The sequence below is a fragment of the Seriola lalandi genome, unplaced genomic scaffold (genome assembly GCF_002814215.2).
Source record: "Seriola lalandi dorsalis isolate HSWRI2012SDOR001 ecotype SW California unplaced genomic scaffold, Sedor1 jcf7180002053697, whole genome shotgun sequence".
NCBI classification, from domain to species: domain Eukaryota; kingdom Metazoa; phylum Chordata; class Actinopteri; order Carangiformes; family Carangidae; genus Seriola; species Seriola lalandi.
In genome coordinates, this window is record NW_019524250.1 from 33,296 (window position 1) to 57,132 (window position 23,837).

A 23,837-nucleotide genomic window follows, 5' to 3' on the forward strand; every position below is an offset into this window, starting at 1 on the left:
CAGGCGTTTGGAAAATGATAAGGACAATTTATGGCATAAGGTGTGACTCTGAAATACCAGTGCTCAACATAATTGCCATGAGGTTGCAGCCTGCTTGTGTCTTTTTTTTTTTATGTTGCTGTTTCCATTGATGAGACTTAAAGTATTCAATGAAGTACCCTACGAGTTTTCTCTGCCAATGAACATGGTTTCATGCAGCTGGTGGTTTGCTGCTTGACAAGAGCTTCGGCCATCGTTGCGTGTACAAGACAAGACGTTATAATACACCCTCTGAGCAGCGCCATCTCTTCAGGGCAGATTGTAGGCTACAGTGAGTGGCTATCGGAAAGTGATGAGACGGGCTGGGGTTAGCTGTTAGCATGCTAACTTCAGTAGAAGATGTGATGGAGACAAGAGCTCTCTCTCTTTCTAACTTGATAACTACAATTTACACAAGCACATTCTTCTTGTCTTAGTTCCAGGTACCAAGTTTTGTCTATTGTAACTTCCAGAGTTAATTCAGCATTTAAGAAAGAAAACTATTTAATGTTATATAGACTTTAAAATAGCCGGGATCAGAAATGAAAGAATTTGCCAGGAAACCTTTTCATCAATAAAGGTCCAATGGGCATTTTCATGTTATCAAAGATAAACAATGAGTAATGTTTAAGAGAAAGAATAGGAACAACACAATATCAAAACACCTGCATTTTATTATGCAAAACAACTGCACACAGTGAAATAATAATGTCAGTGTATTTAAAAACTTGCTTTAATAATGACTAGACTCTGGACACAGGGTTAGTTGATAAAAATAGGAATTTGATTTTTATTTCTTTCATAAAAGTATTGTCACATAGCATTATACAGCATTATACATTTCCAAATAATAAATAAATTCAATATCTTGTGTATAAAAAAAAAATCTGTTTCTAAAATCTATTTTCAGACCACAGACAACAACCACCCATTTGTTTGCAGTTTTCAACTCTTTGTTGTTGCCAGTCAGTTGTGGGAAATATCACTTTATTTTCACAATAAGGGATCCTTGAATACACCTTAAAATGTTCTTATGGTTACAAAAACACAACCATATGGTTACATATGATCGATAAAGTATAATAAAAATACACACTGCATTTATAGAACTACGCCAATAATTATCATTTATCTGTTACATCATTATAGAGCTTCTTTGTCAAGGTTTGGGTTTAACCCCCTTAAAACTTATGAAAGCTGCTCAACCCATTGCTGTATATAACATAATAATTGAACAACATCATTCTCCCTCCTTAAGAGTGACACAATTAGGCTTGCAAGGCGTGAACGTATATCATATGTGAGGTTAGGAGTGAAGGCGTAAACTCAAAGTGTAACTTTCATACAAAGAAAGAGCTTTCACAAGAAGATAATTTGAGTTGTCTTGGGTTTAAATATATACATGAAAGATAACCAATTCTTATTCTTTGCTCAGAATTTTGAGTCTTTCAAACTAACTTTGGTAACAACTGCATAAAAAATATTCTATCACAATAAACACAATTAGCCCAAAGGTCATAAACTGACTAAACCAGCAAGTCAGGATTTGCAGGCAATTGACCAGGTGCATCAAGATAAAACTCACAACCGCTGCAACTCATATGCAAACACAACGGGCGTAGAAAAACACTGAAAGCATGAAGTAGTGAGCAAATATTCTTCAGCCCTGACGATGCCCAATACTGTAAATAACTGACCCCGCCCACCTCACTGTCACTGAACGCTTGTAGCAAATAGACACCTAGAAACAAATACATTTCACGCCACTCCAGCAAGTTCCGTTTACTTTTTTTTTTTTCAGCCGAAGGCTTGGTCACAGACAAGTTCACAGGTTATTATGCGATTCTTGTCGATAAAGTTCCCCTTGATTTGGCCTGTGTGACAAGCAGGTCCTTATCTTTTAGCGCCTGGTACATTTTAATATAAAGCTTAAAAAAAGTCAAAGATGGTATGTTTATTACCAAAGTCGTTTGTCGGGGGAGTGTGTATAGCTAACAAATATATTATAACTCCCATGTATTAATCCTAATAGGTAATGCCTTTTTCAACCTAAGGTCTGAGCAGGGCAAAGGGTAAGCTTTCTATCCTACAGTGAAGGACTTCCTCTGTTAAAATGATTTAACCGTCAAATAAAAGCCAGAATCTAATGGAATAAACCTGTTAAAAGGATGTGCCATTTTTTAAATCTATTTATTGGGCCATGGGAAGTATAACTTGCCCAAATAAGCCAAGTGCCTCACAGGTTATTCAAATGCCTCCCAGAAGGCCTACAGTGTCGCTTATGCTATAAATAAATCCCTCCTATCCATCACCCACACGTCTTTATTCTACATGTGCTAACCATGAACCATCAAGAGGGGAACATCCTCAGCTTATTATTAGCATTTAATCCTAACTTCATCATCATCTATAATCAAGTGAGGCATGTAAAATACAACCACCTGTGAAACACAGTGCTGACATATGAGGCTAAACTTTATGAAATCAGCAGTTTGAGTCAAGCAACAAGATGAGATCAAGGATGCACTCCAACTCTGACAACTACAGAGGGCCATTGCGTGATCTACTATACCCCTCAGCAGCCATATTGGATGTCCCAAGCACTTGAATACAATGCTGCTGAGTGTAGCTGACTGAATTTCCTACTCAACAGAACAGTATATTAAATATTCTCACCCTTGCCTTAATAAGCTAAATACTGCCGAAAGTTTGTGTTAAGTGGCTAGTGAATGGAATGAGCTGGTAGCTATAGATCAAATACAATCAACCACACCTGCTTAGCTAATTTAGCTTGCTAGCTAGGCAACTTTGTTAAGTTTACCTGAGCAATCTGAGCCCAGCTGTTACTCATTTACTTGATTCTTGTGTCTACTGACCCTTTTACACAAATACGGCCACCATGCACAGCAGACAGATCATATTAGGTCAATAACAGGCTCATCACTGGTTTGGTTACACTCCAGTACACTGAATGTGAGTGAAACAAAGACGATGAGGTTTAATAGCTCATTTTCAGCCAAAAGCTTTAAGTGGAGGTGTTCACATTCAGGATCTCAGAAAGCTAAAGTATGTCTACAGATAAAATGAAGTGACACAAATGGGAAAAAACCTCACAGCTCATGCAAGCATCACTTCAGCTTTCTAATAGTTGTGACCTTATATTTTACTATTTTTACACATTCATTTTTGAATGGTAATTTGAACTGCATCTCCCAAGGCCTTCTCCCATGGATGCAGGTTTTTTGTTTAGGTGAGTTTTTCTGTCCTGATGCGGGCCTCACACATCCCATTGACATGGCATTTGATAATACAGTTGACTTCAGCTTTTTCAGCACATTTGTATTACCCTTTATACATTGAGCCTTATAATCATTCAGCCTTTTAGACATAAGTATGATCTCAAAAGTAGAGCTGTTTATCTTTCTCAATTACATTTGAAAATGTATGTGTATATATTAAGTTTTGCACAGATCAAATCATCATCAAAATATTCAATAGTTGCCTGGAGGAAAAAAAAATCTGTTACAGATCTTTAGTAAATATAAAAGGCATAGCTTGGATGGAGGGAGATGATTGTATGTTGTTTTTCAATTTGTTCAACCCTCAGTCTTTGTGCAGGATAAACATATAGAAAGAACTAGGAATGGAGCAAAAATGAACAGCTTCTGATTATGCAGTCTGGGCCTATAGCACACTTGTAGAATAACGCTTTAAATGTAAGCTCTAGGTTAAATAGTGCATAGTCAACAACTGAAGAGGGAAAAGAAAACAGTAGTTACCATTTTGCCTTCAGTTCAGTTCATGTACACTGCTCTCGCTCTAGCTCACTGATGTTTGACAGAGGCGTTCATAGAAGAGAAGTCTGGCTATGCTACAAACTCAGTTGATGTTTTTCAGTATAATAACAATCCAATGTGTAGTCTCTCTTTTTATTGGTGGTGAACCGTGCAGGTACACAAGAGCACCTCACAGGGGGGCAGGGATTTGGCAAAGCCACAGTGACATCCTCACTCCAGATGAAGTTAACCCTTAGCTGACGAGGATTAAGCAGCTTCCGCCACACTCCCCTTCTTAAAGAATCCAACTTAGAAAAGAAGTTGTCTAATATATTGATCATATATCAGTTTAGTCAGTATACAGTGAATTTGGAAAGTGTTCAGACTCCTTCAGGTTTTTCAGGCTGAGCTCCAGAGATCCAGTGTCGAAATGGGAAAAACTTCCAGAGGGACGTTTATTTATTTTTTAAGTTTAAACGGATTTTTTAAAAATCATATATTGAGTTTTTCTTTTCAATTGTTTTACCATAAGGCTGCGACATAACCAAATGTGAAAAAACTGAAGGGGTCTTAACACTTTCCGAATGCACTATATGTGAACATGAATAATTCTCTTCCAAAACTAGAAACCCAAATACTACAGCGTCAGTCTGTGATGCCATGAAAACACAAATTCTTTTGGCATCCTGACTGACAGAGAATCGGAAAATCTGAGGAGTTGGAGCTTTTATTCCACAGTGAGTTTCATGTAATTTAATATAAAATCCATACATGCATAAAATAACCTTAAATACTGTTACTATGCCTGCAATTTGGATTGATGGAGCCATGCCAGGGTTGGTGATTTCATCATATCATCAAGACAATCTTGGCCCTATTTGGTAGATTTGGGAAAGATTTATTGATGTTCACAAATCAGGACTGAACTGTCTCGTTTCAGTGTACATTGTCCTTTTTCTCCTCTCCCTAAAGCTCAAGGGAGATAATGATACTAATCCCTAATCAGTATCAACATGGACAACTTCACCCCACTGTCCTCTTCTCAGCTTTCCGGCTGTAAGTCTTTCTTCCTGCCTTTCCTCCAATGGGAAACACCACAGTCTGTAAAATAGACAAGAAGAGAAAATCCATTGAAAACTGTTTAACTGTTACAAGAAATATTGTGCAGTGTCTATCACCACATTTTTTACAGTCATACTAGGAATGTGGATTACTCCCCTGGCTCACTATATATACAGTATGAGCAATGTGACCACAGTTACTCAACTTATGCACAACTTTCCTCTCAGATTTCACCTTTTTGAGGAGACACATATAAAGTAGTTGCAGCTGTAGTTGTTAAACTGCACTATGTTGGAAGGATATGGGCTGTTGGTGTGACATGGCATTTTCACAGTCATACAAGATAAAAATGAATATAATTAGTACTGTCATTATTTAAATATCAAAATGGTTAAACGTTTCTTTGTTTAGGTGAGAAAGGTAGCAGTATTGCACATGATCCAAGGAGTTGCAGACATGCAGCACCTGAGCTTTTTCAGGTACTGGATCACAAATCATTTGCATCTTTCTGCAGGCCTGCTGCATTTCCCAGCAGTGAGTTGGCTCAGCTGATCAATACGTATCCATTCTTTGATGAGCAGAAATGAAGGAATGAGCTGCACACGCTACAACAACAAACTGTTTCACAAGCCACCAAGAGAGTTGGTACAGCTTCTTATTGATAACATACAAGGCACACTCTCTAAGGCATACAATGGTTCTTCAGCTTCTGCTCACGATACCAGCCACCAGCACATCAGCAGAGTGCTCCTTTTCCTGTCTAAAAAGGATAAAAATGTATCTGAGGAACACATGTGCACAGAGCCTGTGTGGTAAATGGAATTCGTTTCACCTTTGGACAGAGCTATGCTAGCTGTTTCCCCCTGTCTCCAGTCCTCATGCTAAGCTAAACTAATGAGCTGCAGGCTGCAGACATGATAGTGATATCAATCTTGTATAATTCCTCTACTGTACTTTTATATCTGATGTAGATATACTGCAGCTGTTTTCTTAAACATACTAATGCTTATTATTGTAGATATGTTTGTATAGAAGATATTAACTATTTCACGTGATACCAGCCCCCTTACCATCATTAAGTAGTAAAACACACCCACAGTGGATTTTATGACTCAGGTAAGTTGCAATAACAGGAGATCATGATGAATGATGGCATTGTATGCTGAGGCTCTGGTCTTATTTCTCCTGCTGTATCCTGGTTTAAGTCATTGCCTAACCAAACAAATTTCCCCCCAGATTGTTTGTTGTTCTGAAGTCCAGTTGTAGTTTACTGGCTGGCTCTCTGGCATGTCACTTAAACAGTTACTTCCATCGACAAACAAGACTTGAGGCAGCCACTTCCCCTGACTAAACAAAGGAGAAGGTACCCTACTAATGCATGTGCCTCGGTTGTGCATGAGTGGAAAAAAGGAAAGAGGAAAGTTTCCACAACCATCTTTCATAGGTGGTTTCATTCGATACTAAAAAGATCATGAGATTTTAGTTTGACTGAGTTTGCTTTAATACCTACATGACTGACATAATGTGCCAGTGTTCGCTCGAGGAATGCAGTTACACTGAGCAGTCACAATCCAGATGTGAGGGCCTCAAACTGGACACGTTATATGCGATTACATCCAGACAATGACGGATTACCCTGTGTATGAGGGTATGGCCAGGGCAGCATAATTACTCATTATTAGTGGAGGTCCTGGTTTACTTACAGCAATCATATTGCATACAACAAAGATAATTCATCTGTTGCACAGTTAGTTTTTGTGCTTCAGTTTTTGAATACATAACCAAACAACATACAGCATGTTAATACTGTACGTTAGTGTAAGTAGAGCACATCACGAGGATTTCCTGTACAGAAGGTTTGTGACTAGATTCTGATAAAGAAAATTGTGTTAAATGTGAGCCAATATGTAAATTTAAACATTCTCATATGTTTAAACCTTTTTAATGTGTTGTTAAGCTACACAAATGGACAACAAACAGATCTGCTAGGAAAGCACTTCCTTTCACTGGGTTTGCATCTGTGGCGAGAGTACAACCACCCCAAAAAATGATGAGACCACAAATGTGTCATGTGTTGGCTGCTGTACTGATGAGCCACAGTTTGTGCTACTGCAGCACAGTGCGGTGGTAGTGATACATGCTTGATATTTGGAGATGAAGCATGACATTGATAGTATGAAAGTAATTAAAAGGTGGCTTTAGATCCTGACTGCCTAATTAAATACTTTTATGCCAACCACCCCGCATAAATAGCAGGAGGTAACTTCTGCCAAGTGTGGTGGCTGCGATATCTATCGTTTTAAAGACATGCATGTATGGCAACACCAAACAGTGTAGCACTGTTTTCATGATGAATGCAGTCATGTGTTCAGTCACCACACGTTAAATACATTGAGCATGGTCACATTCTGACGTTGAGGGAATCCACTGCCATGATTTTGTGAAGTACAGGAACAATTTCACAATGCTTGCATGAAATAAGAATAAATAAAAATGACTTTAGCTGAGCTTATACTGCTGAAGTTTTAAAATCCGAATAGATTTTGAAATCGGGTTGCATCATGGACCTAAGGAGAAAATTCACAGATGTTCTTCTCTCTAATCTAAAACATGCACACATTGCAAGGTTTGACAATAATGATGCATCACATACTACAGGATATTAGTAAGATTATCGTGCCAGAGGGACCAATGAGGGTAATGCACCAAGTCACATGTTCTCATCTCATGTGATCTCATGGGGAAGCAGATGTAAACAAAATGGAGACTGTGGTGCAAGGACTTTGTTGTAATGTTAGTAAAACTTTGGTTCGAGTAAAAAACAAAAGCAGAAGGCTAAATGAGTCTGGGGAGATAAAGCCAACACGGGTTGTCTACTCTTCAGCGAGAACTGGAGGGTAGATTTTAATACTGTCAGTTGTGAAAGTACTGATGCAACAATGATCAAAGTCATCCAGATTTCTCCTACGATTGAGGGTTAATTCAGGGATAAATTTGTGGTGAAGACTCCAGCACAACCCAGAGCATCAAAGGCTTGGATTGGCTTTGCAAGAGAGCACACTTAAGCAGGGCTCAGAAGGGGGCTAAGAACCGAGCCTTGGGGGTCACCAAATCTCAGCTAAGCTGTTGAGGAAGTACAGTTACCCTGAGTGACAGAAAACGCACGAGCTGAGTTTGAAGAAAGGCTGTGTCAGGAGGTCTGCCGCTATACTCACTTCTACAATTCTTCCTCAAAAAGTACAGCAGACAAAGCAGACTGTTTAAAGCTGTTTAAAGCATTATTATTGTTCATAAAAGATATCCATTGACATGAAATGACTTTCGTAAGAACTAGTTTGCAGATTGATCTATAGTAACTTGAGTAAATGAGGTCCAAATTAGGTTTCTTTAGCAATTGGTGAATAATGGCATGTTTCAAACTATATGGAAAAGAACCAGAGGATAGTGAATTGGTAAAAATGTGTGAAATAACAGGGATAACAGTGGAAAATACCTCCTTGAGCAGCTTAGTGGGGATGGTATCCAGGATGCAGGAGGAGGAGTTCATGTATGAGACTGTACTCTAACAGTGAAATTGTAATGGGTTGAAACTGGGTAAAAGAGGCAGAATTAACAGGGGGAATAGAGAGAATGGCAGGATCGGGCTGATATTCTCCACCTTATCTGCAAAATGAGCAAGACAAGTTTCTGACAGCTCAACATCAGGCTCAGGAAAAGACGTAGAGGGACCACTAATAATAAGTAAGTCGATCTCACACCCTAATAACATTTGGTTTCTAAGGGCAACATTTGTTATTTCAGACTTGTTGACCCTCCATTGTCGTTCACATTTTCTGCAGAGTCTTTAGAGTGTGATCATTCAACCAGGGGAGGTTATTGGTTTTTGTTTTCTTTTTTTAAACGATGTGATTTGTTCAAGGATGGATAGGCAGTGGATTGAGAGCAGATACATTGGAATTCAAGGATAATGAATTAAAAGCATCACATAATTTAGCAGCAGAACATCTGTGAAGTTTCTCTGTACGTGACGTAAGCCGATTTCAAAGCCATTTAGGATTTTAAAACTCCGTTAGTCTGAGCCCAGCTTTATGCGACATAGTAGGGCTAAGAAACAAAAAAATATGGGTGCACAGTGTCCTGTCCACTCAATTTTAGCTTTTTTGAGTTTGTTTCTGACTGACAAATGTGCAAGTTGAGTGAAATAAATGCACATCCACCTCAACCTGTTTAAGTTTCATAAAATGTTTAACCCTATACGAGGTAGAACTCTCTGGCTGATCCAATATGTAGATGAAAAACATATGCTGATGGAGGCTTTCACATCAGGACTCTGACATATTGGAATGTCCTGCCCAGGGAGTTTATACAGAATAATCCTCTTAATGTTATAAATCCGTTAGACATCTTTATATGGGATGACTTTTCATGATTAGTTTCTGCTTTGCTTTTTTACACACCTGGTTCTATGTGTGTGCTAGTCTCTGATATTATATCACAGTCACATTAGGAAAAAAACTATTTAGTTGTAGCCCACAGTGTCATTGGTTTTACTTTTACATGTTAACTCTATTATACTCACAGTCCTGCTGCACTTCTGTGCTGGCAAAGCACTCGCTGAAGAGGCAGTACATGGTGTGGCAGAAGTTGTCTAGGAGGGATTTCGGAGAAGCAAATCGCCAGCTGGACTCTGGCACTCTCTCAGGCTCTTCTGTTAAACGATCCCAAATGTCCTGGATAGTCTCTGGAAGCTCCTGCTGTAACACCTGGACACACATGAAATCATGCAGATGACAGTGAAAGGTTAATACACACAGGATAAATGATTTAAAAAATACTAAGCACAAAACTTCCCTGAGCAGCCAAAAAAGCACGATCAGTCACTTTTTTTCCCGACATTTCCCTCATCCATTTCCATTTGGGGAAAACCAACAGATGCTTTCAATTCTCAACATGGCCAAGCTTCCAAACTGAACTTGTGACTCCTGCAGCTTTAGTCGGCCCCTGCCCTCACACCTTACATCCACCCACACCCAAGACCTCAATGAAATCACATGTGAAGTTACAAAATGTGGGACATTCAGTTGTTACTTTGTCGCCTAAATTGTCAATATGGTGACATGATGTATGTCCAGAAATTTCCAGTGAATGGAAATGTAACAGGTGAGCATCTGGAAACAGGACAAAAGTCCAGGACATCTGGTGGGCAAAGGAAGTATGACAGGAGGCCAATAAACAGGGCTGTGATAGAAATGACATTATCTTATCTTTAACTGATCATAAGGCCTTTAATTGGTAAAGGCTTCTCTCAGAAGTTTTAAATAATTGGACTTGAATAGGGACATTTAGTGTCATTAATATGATCACACAATGATTAGATTAAATAACTGAGGTAACAAGCAGGGACTCGATAATTGTCGAGTCCTTGCAATCCAAGAGATACAAGGACTCCAAGTGGCAGACGCCCCTGAGGTATGCAGCGTATTCAGACCACTTCACATTTTTCACATTGTGTTATGATGCAGCTATATGCTAAAATTGGATAAATTCATTTTATTTCATTAGAATTAACTGAAATCTCAAATATCATACTTGATATCATATGTAAGACATCTAATCTGGTTGTGATCAGTCCAGACTTGCTGTCTGCTGACATTAAACTCACTGTCTGCTTCAATCCCGGGCCCTAAGGAATAGTGTAATATGCCTCATAAGACTTATTACCCTGCAAAATATGTTTCATTTGTATATATTCACTGAATGATCAATGGCTGTACTGAATTTAGTTTCACTGAACTTTTTTTTGGATCATAAATAGAAGCTGTGATGGATTTTCTAATGATAAAGTCATTCATTCCCAATATTGATAAATAGCATCAATGCGACATCTCTCTCCTGCCAAATATCCCCTTACACTTATTGAATTACTTCATTCAAGCAGTGACGACAGCTGTGGTACAGATATGTGACCTCTGCCTTACCTCAGCAGGATGTGACTGTACAAAGACTCCCTCAGCATCCCTGAAGCGTCTTTCCAATTCAGCGGTGTATGGACGCGAAGGATGTCTCTCTGGCATAACGCGGATGATCTGAAATTTCAATTAGTTTTTTGGTTACATTAAAACAACATTTAAGATGTGGCGATAAACTTGGACAGCAAAGATACACATCTTCTCTTTGTAAATGCCTAAAATTGACAAAATGAATATGTTGGTGGAAGGTTGGATTGATCAAATGCAGGACTACATTCGCAATCTGCACTGTAAGGAAGTGAAAGTATTTACTACAAAGTGCATAATACAAAATAAGATAAGCTTTTGCACACTGTAACACTTGAGTTATGGTAAACTTTAATTATTTTATATACACCACTAGGAACTGATGAACTGGAAATGTATTAAAAGTCATAAGATGCCTACTAACTAGAGCCACTAACCACCCCCAACAGCCTAGTAGCAGCTGTTTCCCACAACAGCGAAACAAGTCAGGCCCTCATGAGGGACAAACACGAACACCACCAATGACAAATCAACGTGGGGGCATGGTCCTCCACGCTGCAGATTCAGAGTCAGTAAAAAGCGGACTTTGTTTTCAGTTACATAACTGAGCTTTTGTCACTAACAGAAACAGAGAGCTGCTTACTCAGCTTCTGAAATTAAAACTGCTGTACTTTCCAGCTGAATCCAACATGTAATGAACTTGAAGAACACAACTTTTTTGTTGATTTCATCTGCAAACTAGTCTCTATGTGCATTACTGCGCACAGATGGACTGATGTATTGCAGCAGACTGTGATGAACTGTGCTACTCACTTAGCTCTGAATACCAGTCAGTATTAGGTTAAGTGAGCATCATGTGTGGTTTAAGGGTGTTGCAATTTTTTATAACTGTTACACACTTGTCCACATACGTGTTGACGTGTGAACACGCATTCTAAGTGTTGAAAACCCCATGTGTGGGTTTTGGGACAAACCAAAAGAGGGACAGAAAGGCCATCAGAAGAACTTAACTGTAGTGATGGTTACTTGTAATTAGAGCCTACTTAACGCACAGGATTACAGGGGCCCAAACCCTTGGCATTTAGAGGCCGCAAACAGACAGGAGACAGAGCTCCAGGGCTTTGTCAGCAGCTCTGGTGAATGGCATATATTACTTTAGTTTTTACCTGAAGGCCAAAACCGGTCACTGGTCAACAAACAGTCATTCAGTGAATGACAGACATCTGATTTTCAACTTATTATCTTGATTGATTGACAGAGTTTTAGTCATATGATTCACCTGAGGGCTGCATTTTATCTATGTAGGAACAAAACAAAAGGAAACATGACAAAAGTGGCTTGGTGAAGAAAAAATATTTCGAACATAAGCTTCATACACTACATGAGCTAGACTGTGAAGCTGATATGAAGCTGTTATTTGAGACAGTTTAGAGTATGAAACTGTTGAGTAACATGAAATAAAAATTAAAATACTCTTTCTCTGTTTATTTGGAAATAAGTTAATGAGTTAAGTAGGAAAAAATCTATTTTGTTTGTTTGTTTAATTTTCCTGCAAATTTCTCTTTTATCTATAAGGTAGAATAACTTAACATGAGCTCCTCCCTCACTGACACTAGGCTACATGTAACTCAAATGAATAGAAACAAGAAGGGAATATTTTTATATGCTCAAACCATAAAACAAAAGGGTTGAATGAGTGGGTGAGCTACACTGAAAAAACTAAACTAAACTTAATGAAAGAAACAGTGTCATTAATAAATACTGGTGTGTCTCAAAATACAGGCGACGCACAAACCCTCTTGTGATACATCCAACTTCACTAGAAACCTTGTTCCATGGGAACAGCTTTTAATTTGTCCTGCTGAATGAATGACTGCACAACAGACATCCTTCAGCTGTTAGCATTTTATGATCCTCAATCAACTCAGCTTAACCGTAAATAATAATAACAGTTCTCAACACATGCTTTGTGCTACTCACAATAATGACACACAATATAAGCAAATAACAAAATGTCAGTTTGTAAACTTTTGTGAATTTGGGATTGTTTTCCAACCCATTTCGATATTCATACTGAGTACTGACTGCTCTGCATGTGTTAGCAGGTCAAATTAGAGGCAAGGTTTCACATGTGGACTTGTGGACTAGTTGGTACTTTAAAGTGGTCCTTATCTCAAATTCCAATACTATATACTTTTTTCTTTTTTTTTTACCTTTTTTAACACGCCTTGGTTGACCTCGAACCACAGCCTCTGGAGAACAAGGTCATCTAACTCCTCCACTTGTAACTTCTGATGAGGAGAGGAGAGGAGAAAAAAATGTTAAAAGGGATGATGACTATATTTTAATAAAGGTTTCAGGTGCAGTTTGAGATGCATTGGTCTGATTTCCCAGACCTTTGACTGACAGAAAAAGGTCACAGACATGAAGTCTGGCCTTCTGAGACAAGGAGCACATCTGAGGAATGTCATCCACCTTGTCCTCTGACAGGAAGAGAGTCCATAAATCAAGCTTTACTCAAAGTGAGCAGAGAGAGTGTCATGATTTTTACCATTCTGCTGATGTTTGACAGTTTAAAAATTTCCTTCTGATGAACCCTGATGGTGTAGTTGATGGGGAAGTTGTGCTTCTGTAACACAAAGAAAAGGGGGAGACACAAATTAGCATGTGCATTTCATACACCAAAATCTTCCTTTAAACCCTTAAAAAGCCATGACCGGTTTTTATGCTATGAAAAATTGGTTTTGACATTTACTATCAAACCTGACTGTTCAGTAAGACACAAGGCAGTCAGAAATATGTCATGATTTATTAATGATTATGGCCCCATGTGGGCCATTCAGTGGAGCAATAAATCATTTCCCCATGTTTGGTCAATATCGTTGTAGTGCTTGTTTATTTGTGGTCATGCACATACAAGTTCCTGGCCCACATCTTCTAATAAGACACCAAAAATACAGTGGTTTAACAACATTTGTCATATTCTATTGCATATAATAATTAATTACAAACAAGGAAGTTACAAATATGTCACAAATAAGTAAGCCCGATCAGAGTAAATTTTTAAAAGCCATTTCATTTCATTACAATCTAATCATAATTACCCAAGGTACTTTGCATAATGACTGGAGAAAGGGCACTGATCCATGTTTCTGTGCCGACTTCATTGTTTGAGACAATTATTGCCACAGAATGACCAGTTAAAGGGATACTCAACTCATTACGCAAGTATGTATTTTTATTAGTATATGCACCTTGTTTTATTACCAGTACTTAAAATAATTATATAAAATATTATCCATTAAAAAAAGGATTTTACACTTCAAAGTGAGTTGAATTGTCATAAGGAGTATTAGTCTGATGATAGTGATGTCAGCACAGTTATCTCAACTTGAGCTAGGAGACTATACATCTCTAACATAAAACCTAGGGGCAGATAGTTTTAAATTGTTTACCATGCAAAGAGAGTTTAATATGTCAGCATTTGCTGCTTCAAGTTTAACCATTCTTTTTAAAAATTTGTCTCGCACCAGTGCTCTGAGTTAATGGAAGTGCAATGCTAAATTGATGGAGTCCCCGTTTAAATTCAGTTGAAAAAAATGTTTTAATTTCTGTTGAAAAGTCCCTTTTGCTTTTGTTTTGTTTTCTATTACTGTCTAAGTGGCAAGGATCAGCAAAAGTCATCCTGGGAATGGCTGGAAGTCATAAACTTCACCAAGACCGCAGTAATATACCAAACACATACACAGATGAGTATATTAAGAGTGTACTTGTTTGAAGTTGACATTTTGCAGTAAAAAAACTTTACTTCCTCTGCTCTGACTTCCCCATCCGGTCCAGACATTAGTACCACTGACTGTACAGTTTCGTCCACATGGATACAAGCATGCCATCATTCTCTCACCATGTACCGTCGCCTGTGGCTGAGGCTGTCGTTGAGTGTCTTCAAGGGCGTGCACATGCTGGCTGGCGTTGAAGCCATAACAGGCGCTAGCAAAAACAGGCCTACAGAAACAGAAGCAACAGATCATCAGATTGTGCAGTCATTTTCTTCGCAGTGTGAACTGTTGTGCTTGTGCCAGAACTCTACTACAATTGTGTGTACAGTTTGTGTGTACTGTCTATACATATGTTTTTCTTCTTCTTTTTTTTTTTTACAGTCTAACCCTAACCCTACAATAGAGAGAGGACTTACTTGATTTGTTAGGACAATATACTGTATATGGTCTATCTCAGTAAGTAAGCATTGCACATATGTGAGAAACGTGAGAAGCGTCTCTCTGTGAAGGCTGTCAGTGCTTGCAATGCATCTGTTTGATCTGTATAATCACTTTGAGCGACATAAAAATCTATCTATCTATGGTAAATATTATTCTTGACAAATAGTTGGACCTGACAAAAATCACACTTTGTTGATTTTTCTGTAACCTCTTATTCTATACTAATTAGTTTTACCATGAATTAAGCCATAGTTGACTGCAGTCATCACATCTAATTGTGAACCTATGAGGTATAAACCTAGCATATGGTTGGAATGTGTATGGATGACCCCTATGAAATTCGGCTCTCTTGTTCACCCCGTCACTGAGAACGGTGTGTCAAAATTCTTGTCCGGTAGCCGTCCCACCACATGTGCACTCCAGGCCTTTGACCTGTTTCATTACTTCCATTCTTATCTTGTATCAAAAGGGAGGTTGGCAAGCAGGCCTCAGAATTCCTCTCACAGAATGTCCTCCTTGATCCAAATCAGTGGAACCTTAAGAGCGACCACTCCACTGAAACCGCTCTATTGTCTGTGCGAGAAGCCCCCAGGGCAGCTAAAGCTGCAGCTCAGTCTTCAGTTCTTATCTCGCAGCCTTATCAGCAGCCTTTCACACAGTGACCCACTGCATCCCTCTTTTTGTACTCTCAGATATATCCACATGCATGAAGGAACACCACCTTCAACTAAACCTCTCTAAGCCAATCAGTCTCTCCATCATGATATCAATATCAAAATCGCTTTTTCATCTCTCACTGCAACCAAGGTTGGAAGAAACCTGGGTGTCATGTTTGATGACAGGCTTTCCTTCTCTGGCCATGCTGCGCCTGTCTCCTGGCCGTGCCGCGTTGTACTGTACAAAATAAGAAAAATTAGACCACACCTGACCCAGTACACCACCCAACTCTTGGCACAGGCCATGGTTATCTCTCACATCCACTACTGCAATGCCCTTCTGGCGAGCCTCCCTTCATTCATACTGAAACCATTACAGATGGACCAGAGTGTGGCAGTGAATCTGGTCTTTTATCAGCCTAAATGGACACGTCACTCCACTGCTCATGGACCTCCACTGGCTATCCATGGCTGCCAGAATCAAATCCAAGTCACTATTGCTTTCCTACAGAGTGACCTCTGGGTCTTCACCCATCTACTTGAACTCAATCATGCTCAATCATTCTAAGCCACTGGGTTCCTCCAAGGAATGCTGTCTGGCATTGCCATCCCTGCACACAAGGCTATCACAGTCCAGACTGTTCTCGTTTGCAATTCCCTGATGGTGGAATGAAGTGAATACTGGGAACAAAGACAGCTGACTGAGTTGACATCTGACACTTGTATGTCTTTTACTGGAACATTTTAACATAAGGTAAAAGTCAGTGGCATCGATATAAGTGAGACGAGTTTTCACTAAAAACACATGAGCAGTGGCCATTTGTTCAAATGTGTGAAACATGCTGCCATTGGGATGCTAGCACTACAAAGAACTTTCACAGGCTGCTAGAACTACTGTATGAATATGAGCATATAAAATACTGTATCAGTATATCAAATTATTGCCTTTTCATACTGTTTTGTCCAAAAAGTACAATGTACAGCAGAGTATATAAGTGAAACTTTACTGCCATGCTAGCAGCTCTGTGAGGATGTGATGCAAACATAATTTTTAGCAGGCATAATGTTGATAGTTTTCACCATTTTAGTTTAACATGTTAGCATGTTAGAACCTGCTAACTATTAGTTTATTTGCAAGTATTTGGTCATAAAGCAAAGAATTGAACAAATAAAAAATTTGACCTGATGGTGCTGGTAAATGACAGTAAAGGGACCACCAGCCCTTTCAACAATAGACACAAAGGTAAGATTTATGCTTTGTTGGGCTCTATAGTGTTTTCAAATGGTATTTTTCAGTTCTGCAAGAGAAAGACTTGCAGTCTAACTGGTTGATTTTTCAAATGTACATATAGTTCACTTTTCCACCTCCATTAAACCGTAGTGCAGAGCTGCATCCTGGAACTGTTCTATGGGACGTTATGCATTAATCACCCACATCCTTGATGAGACATAACAGTCCTGACCGGAGCAAAGAGAGTTGTTTCAAACATAAACATACATTTCTTGATAATCAATTCAATGGTTATCAACACATTTTACTCAGAACTAGAAATGTCAACCTCAAGGTGGCACTAAACATCAGAAGATTGCCAAAGACAGTAGTATACATCTTCTGGAAACCATAAATGTCAACAGCATGTTTCACAAATTTGGCCAAATGGCCACTGTTCTTCTGTTGTGTAGTGAAGACTCTTCTCATTTATGGAGTTCACTGACTTTTACCTTCTGTTAAACTGCTGCAGTAAAACACATAGAGGGATCAGATTTCTAGTACACTTAAACCAACAAATCAATCAAGCGAGACATTATGCTGACAGTTGCCTGACATGCTTTGTTAATCGTATAATTTCTGTGACAATCTAACAAAAGCAAAAAGTCATATATTTCAGGTAGACAACTGCTACATGCCGCCCTCTTATTTATGCAAATCCTGCACTGCCAATCAATCAGCTTTGGTGGTTCCCACTATTCACTTCAGCTTATCTGATTTCACCCTGACTTCTCTTAGCCAGCAATCTAGTTGCTGTCAGCATTTACACTTCAGCTGTCATTTCAGCACTTCAGAGACACTTCACACCCCCACTGCTCCACCTCAAGTTGGGATCCAGGTCCAGTACTGCCACTTTAGAAAACCTAAACCATGTCCCAAAACAGACAATACAGCTCTTCAGATGGGAATCAAACCTTAAGAAGGGAAATCCCTATATGGGAAGATGAGGGTCTGATCCCCAAAGACTCTTTATCTTCACACTCAGCAATTGCTGCAGTGCATTCTGTAACAAATATAGGCATGTGTGGACATCTAATTATCCCTCACACTGAACTGGTAAAATGTACACTGTGTGAGATCAATTTACATACAAAAAACTGAGCCAGTCTCAATCAGTGACTGGGTCAGACTTTTCACTCAAAGTTACTCAATGGACCCATACCCTCCAGGGGCTATATCCATAAACATTTTGACTCTTCACTTGAACTACAGTTGAACCCAGAGAGGAGTCCCAGGTCAAGATAAATGGAAAATGGACTGTACTTATATAGTGGTTTTTGTGGTCTTAGAGACCACTCAAAGTACTTTACAATATATGTTACATTTACACTCCCATAAACAAACTCATACACTGCATAGCCATCAGTAATTTGGGGTTCAGTATCTTGCCAAAGGATAGGAATAGGAAAGGAATACAGTAGCCAGGGATTGTACCACTGACTTTCCGATTAGTGGACGACCCATTCTACTTCCTGAGCCTAAATCGAGAGTGATTTAGGTAAGCGACACAACATAGTCTAGAGTCAGGTTTCCTGAAACTTCACAAAAAAATGGTAATCTTTTTGGATATGACTATGATTATGATGATTTTATATCATTCAGACTTTAGGACTTATGCTTACGAAGTTATTATTATGATTTCTCACATGTAATGAAAAACTTTTTTTTTGTTTGGGGGGTTGTCTTATATTCCAGAACAAGACAATTACATGTTCACAGCATCAGATATTCTTTTTGAATGGAGAAAATACCAGCGTAACTCTGTCTTCTACAGAGAGGATAAAGACCGTCTGAAAAGTGCTGTCAGAGAAAATGATCTGGACTATTTCCAAGAGCCAAGACAGGAGAACTTGTGAGTCAGCGACTGATAGACAAGATAACCAAAAATGGGTTTTGCATATTACTGTATTTCATGTTTCACTTGTATGAGAAAAAAAAAGGCTTCAATGATGAGGACTCTCTTCTCCTTGGATGAACAGTATCGTAGAGAAACTTTCCCAACAGGATGAGAATTTCCTATCATCAGACTAAAGACTAAAGGTTGGTATCAACTTAACTGATACAGAAATCTTCATTTTTATTTAATTACAAATTCCACTTCCTTGTCAAAATCTGGTGATCTAAATTGCCCACAATTCAAATCAACCTTCAGCAGATAAGTCAGGGGTTTGGGTGTTAAGCTAATAGCAGTGAATGTAGCCTCAAACAGGCCAGAGAGGTCTGGTGAAGTGATCTCTTTCTAAATCCACACCCCCAAATTTTTTTTCATTTGTAGTTTTCAGACCCAGCTGACACTAAGTCAAGTGGTTTCATTTGAGTTGGTTTCCCTTGGAACCACAAAAGGCTCTTTACAAATTATTTCACATATGCAGTGGTACTCCCCAAAAAGTAGACAGTAGTCCCTTTCCCTCACCTAGAAACATCACATAAAAAAAAGGAATTATCTAAACTCACATTCAGTGAACAGGGATCAGTAAAATTTTTGCAAATACTTTTTCATACATACTATATATAAACCATACCCTTAGTTCATTCTATCATGTTTTCCACCTTTTCAGTGCTGACTTTTTTAACCTGCAGCTTGTTATCCTCAGCAGAAATCACTTTTTACACACTAACTACACTTTTGGGGATTTGAATTGTTGTGGACTGTTGTTCCTTTACAACATGGATGACTTGGAAACCTTAGAGAGCAAGTTACAGAAGTTCCCCTGAGCTTAAGCTGTAGCTACCACTCTATCCAACCAATGCACCATTCAATGTATAAATCTGCTAAAGGGTCTGACCTAAAAATTTCAGCATTGTCGCATTTAAGAACACAACAGTACTAAGAACAGTCGATTCAAGTAGACGCTTCTGCAAGCCACATAGTTTCATAAACTTGGTGATTAATTCCACTAAAAAACTCCTTTACTGTTTGAATGATATGAATAGCACAGAAAACTACCTATGGCTGCTACATATTCAATAAAAAGAACCATATGTCTTCTTGCATGCGATTGTGTATGTGAGTGTGTGTCTGAAAACAGACTGATCCCTCACACAAGCCAATGTGCTGCTGCCTGTCTCAAAACAGGGTCTATTTACTCACAGGTAAGAAGTGCTGCTGTACCATCTGGAAGTATTTCCATATGAGGAGCACAGAAAAAGACTGTCAGATCCACACACTGATTACTGTAAGATGAAGAATGCCAAGGCCACATATGGAACGGCCATTACTTTGGTTTGAATATTCAGAGCTGCTTTTCTTTATGCCTTCATGCTGTTGCAGTTGTGACCGGAGGCATTATGTTTTCAGGTTGTCGGTCCATATGTGTGTCCACTCCATTCTCATGATCGCGATATTGTAGGACCTCCTTGAAGGAAGATTAGATTCTGATTAGATTTTGGTGGTCAAAGGTCAAAGGTCAAGTTCACAGTAACCTCATGCCATTGTGAACAAGATATCCCAGGAATGCCTGCAGGGAGTTTCATTACACCTGCCACAAAGATTCACTTGTACTAAAGGATGAACTGATTGAATCTGTCGGTCAAAGGTCAAGGTCAACATTACCACACAAAACATGTTTTTTTTGGCCATAACTCAAGAATTCACATTCTAATTAACTGCAACTGCACTTGTTGGCAGAAGCACACAAACACAAGGCAGTAATTCCAGTCTGTATTAGGTATGATTAATTCAAACCACTGATACAGATATCCCAGTCATTCACCGAGCAGTTCCTTATTAACATAATAATTCACATTACATTAATGATTTATTATAAGGAAACATCTATTGTTTGATTTAGTGCTGAAACAAAAAGGATGTAAGAATATCTGAGTAATTAGTTCAGTTCAGTTACTGTACAGGTGAAAGATTCAGAGAGGGTGTAAATGCTATGTAAAATATGGTTCTGTATCTGAACCTGCATGTCAGCACATGTTTGTAACTGTGACTGTGTGTTTGTGTCTCTATATGTGTGTGCGAGTGTGTGTGTGCGAGTGTGTGTGTGGGAGAGAGAGAGAGAGAGAGAGAGAGAGAGAGACTGAATTGATTCATTTTTTGATGCTGCCAATTGATAGAATGCTGCTCATGGTGTGTTTCAGTCCGTTGGATCACATTGTGCCACAAACACCTAGCTGGGAGAGTTTCATTGGTCAAACAGGTTTTTTCTTAGCCGATAGAACAATGATGTAATGATGTAATCAGTGAGTGGTAGTCTGCAGTTAATGGTCCTCATTGACTGTAATCATGACACCAAGATTACTAATGTGCTTTATTTCGCACATTTGTTTGGTTTGTCTTCTGTATCATAATAACTCCCAAAATGTTTGTACCAAAGTTCAAAACAATCTATCCAATATTTGTTGAGACATTTCACTGAAAACCAAAAATGTCAACCTCATGGTTGCACAATAGGAAAAGTCCAGGGATCACCAAAATCAGTAAGATCTATCCTCTGGGGACCATGAATGGTTGTATATAACTTAATGGCAATCCATCCAGTCACTGAGATACTTTATGTACAGGCCAAACAAAACCTCAGTAGTTGCAACACAAGTAACGGTTTTCCTTGAAGTAGCTAGACTAGCCCACCAGCTTGAGCTCACCATTCCTAAGTTGGAGCTGTATGCATCTCGAATGGCTGTGTCAATGGCTAAGGTCAGTAGAGAAACAGACCTGATTTTATTTTGTTTTATTTTGTGCTACAAACACATTGGTAGCTTGTCCCTCCCCACTGACCAGAACTAAGCAGAATGTAGTTCAAGATCTGTTTCAACTTTCTAGCACTTCATGAGTCACTGGAAAGGAACTCCTAAATCTTTACCAGATGAGCAATTGGTGATATATGTCATGAAAAATAGAGACACTTTTTTCATATATTCTTTCTAGCAATGAATCATCTGTCTATTGCTACACATACTACAGTACATTATTTATCCATATCAATCACACCTTATCCAGATGATGTCCCTGATAGTAGTTCCAAGCAAACACTACACAAGTTTCTGCAAGAAGCAAGATTCAGGTCTATTTTAAGATTCTTCAACAGGCTGGATGTGACAGAAACGATTACAGCAGAGCATTTTGTTATCCAGCTTAAACAAGAAGAATCAAATTGACCAAAGCTTCAGTGTTTTGATGCCAAACATATCTTCCCAAAGAAAAGTCAGCTAAAAAGTTTAGTTCATTTACTGATGGTAAAGGCTCGCTGGACAGGGATTATGATAATCCCCTTTTAATTACAAGTTGCCACTATGTAGCAGAGGTGAAAATTAAACAAGTACATTTACTCAGGTTCTGTACTTAAGCACAATTTGGAAGATTTGTACTTTACTCAAGTATTCCCATTTTACACTACTTTATACTTCTATTCTACCAGAGGCAAATATTGTTATTTTTAGTCCACTGAATTTACTGACTGCTACTACTACTGACCTTATATTAAAATAAAAAAAAAATCTGATGACACTATAAAATGCAAATTAACGCGCCATTGTCAAGGGTAAAATTCCCAAGTTTACAGTATAATGTCAGGGTGGCTATCACTTGCTGAAGCTCAGTAGAAGTTTGGTGATGCAGGAGGACAATGACCGAAACATCAAAGTAAATCTACTACTGAATTACTTTTAACAAAGGAAATCCACCTTTTGGAGTGGCCCAGTCAGAGCCCCGACCATAACCCAGTAGAGATGCTATGGAAGGACCTGAAAAGAACTGCCCACACCAGACATCCAGAGGCTCGTTTGTGGTTATTGATGCCAAAGGAGGTTTGACCTGTTATTAAAACCAATGGTTCACTTATGAAAGTTTAATGGTGTTCAATAAAGACATGAAAGAATATAATTATTTGTGTGACATTAGCTTAGGGACTCTGTGTCTGTCTACATTTCTGACTTAGATGAAGATCCGATCACATTTTATGAGCGATCAATGCAGAAAACAAGCTTATTCTAAAAGGTTCAAATACTTTCGGTTCACGTACAGGATACCTTAGTGATAGCACATAACCAAAAAACAGGTTCACATAATGGGCAGATTAGAGGGTCTTAGCTTGCGTATCTTTCGGCTGTGGGAGGAAACCTTTGTGAACACACAAAGCTTTCAAACCCCAAAAAATTCCAACAGGATTGGGCAGGACCTTCTTGCTGTGAGGAATTAACCCTCGTGTTGTCTTCACATTCTGTATACTCCCCTTGTCCTCCGGGTCAAAAATTACCCACCTTCACTAAACCCCTACAATTAAGAAGCTTAACTGAATTTTTAACACCAAATGTAGTTTGCATGAAGAAACAACCTGCCATTCATCACAAACTGTGTGAATATCTGAGTTTTCCCTCTTCACAGTGCAGAAAGACTGCATTTAATCAGTGGACCCCACTCGTTGTTATTACAACACTGCTGTCACAATTGTCTTCTTTACTAAAGTAGAAGTTTATTGTTAATATCATCATTTCTTAAGGTACTGCAGAGGTGGTAAGTGGTTAATATTAGGCTGTTCAGCAGTAAAACATGCATTCATGGCTTCAGCACAGAGAGAACTTGGGGTAGTGTCATCTGCAGCACCTTTCCAGCCTCTGAATGTAGAGGTATTAGTGAACAATTCTTTCAAGAAATCTTTATTTTTTGTCTGAAATTGTTTGAACTTGAGTCATGTATGGGGTCGTGGAAAGACGATGCTGCACCTGCACAAGAAAGTTGTAGTTCTGTCTAAGATCAATCAGTAGGACACAAACTCAATTGTTTGTGTGTGTCTGTCGTTTTTTAAGTGTGTAACTGACTCTGTGACTGTGATTTTAACTGCCGGGTCAAAAATGACCCGAAGACAATATTTGTACCCTGGTGGTGTACAGCT

General features: G+C 38.8%; 1 protein-coding gene across 1 annotated transcript in view; it reads right to left on the minus strand.

Annotated features, from left to right (window-relative positions):
• Positions 1–780: 780 nt before the first annotated feature.
• il34 (interleukin 34) overlaps positions 781–23,837 on the minus strand; it is a 35,134-nt gene continuing 12,077 nt past the window's right edge. Inside the window, exons 3-8 of the mRNA XM_023401568.2 lie at positions 14,757–14,857; positions 13,404–13,481; positions 13,066–13,143; positions 10,835–10,942; positions 9,436–9,619; positions 781–4,895 (exon numbers count right to left, since the gene is read on the minus strand). Coding sequence (XP_023257336.1) covers positions 4,837–4,895; positions 9,436–9,619; positions 10,835–10,942; positions 13,066–13,143; positions 13,404–13,481; positions 14,757–14,857 — 608 coding nt within the window. The 3' untranslated portion in view covers positions 781–4,836. The remainder of the gene's footprint in view (positions 4,896–9,435; positions 9,620–10,834; positions 10,943–13,065; positions 13,144–13,403; positions 13,482–14,756; positions 14,858–23,837) is intronic.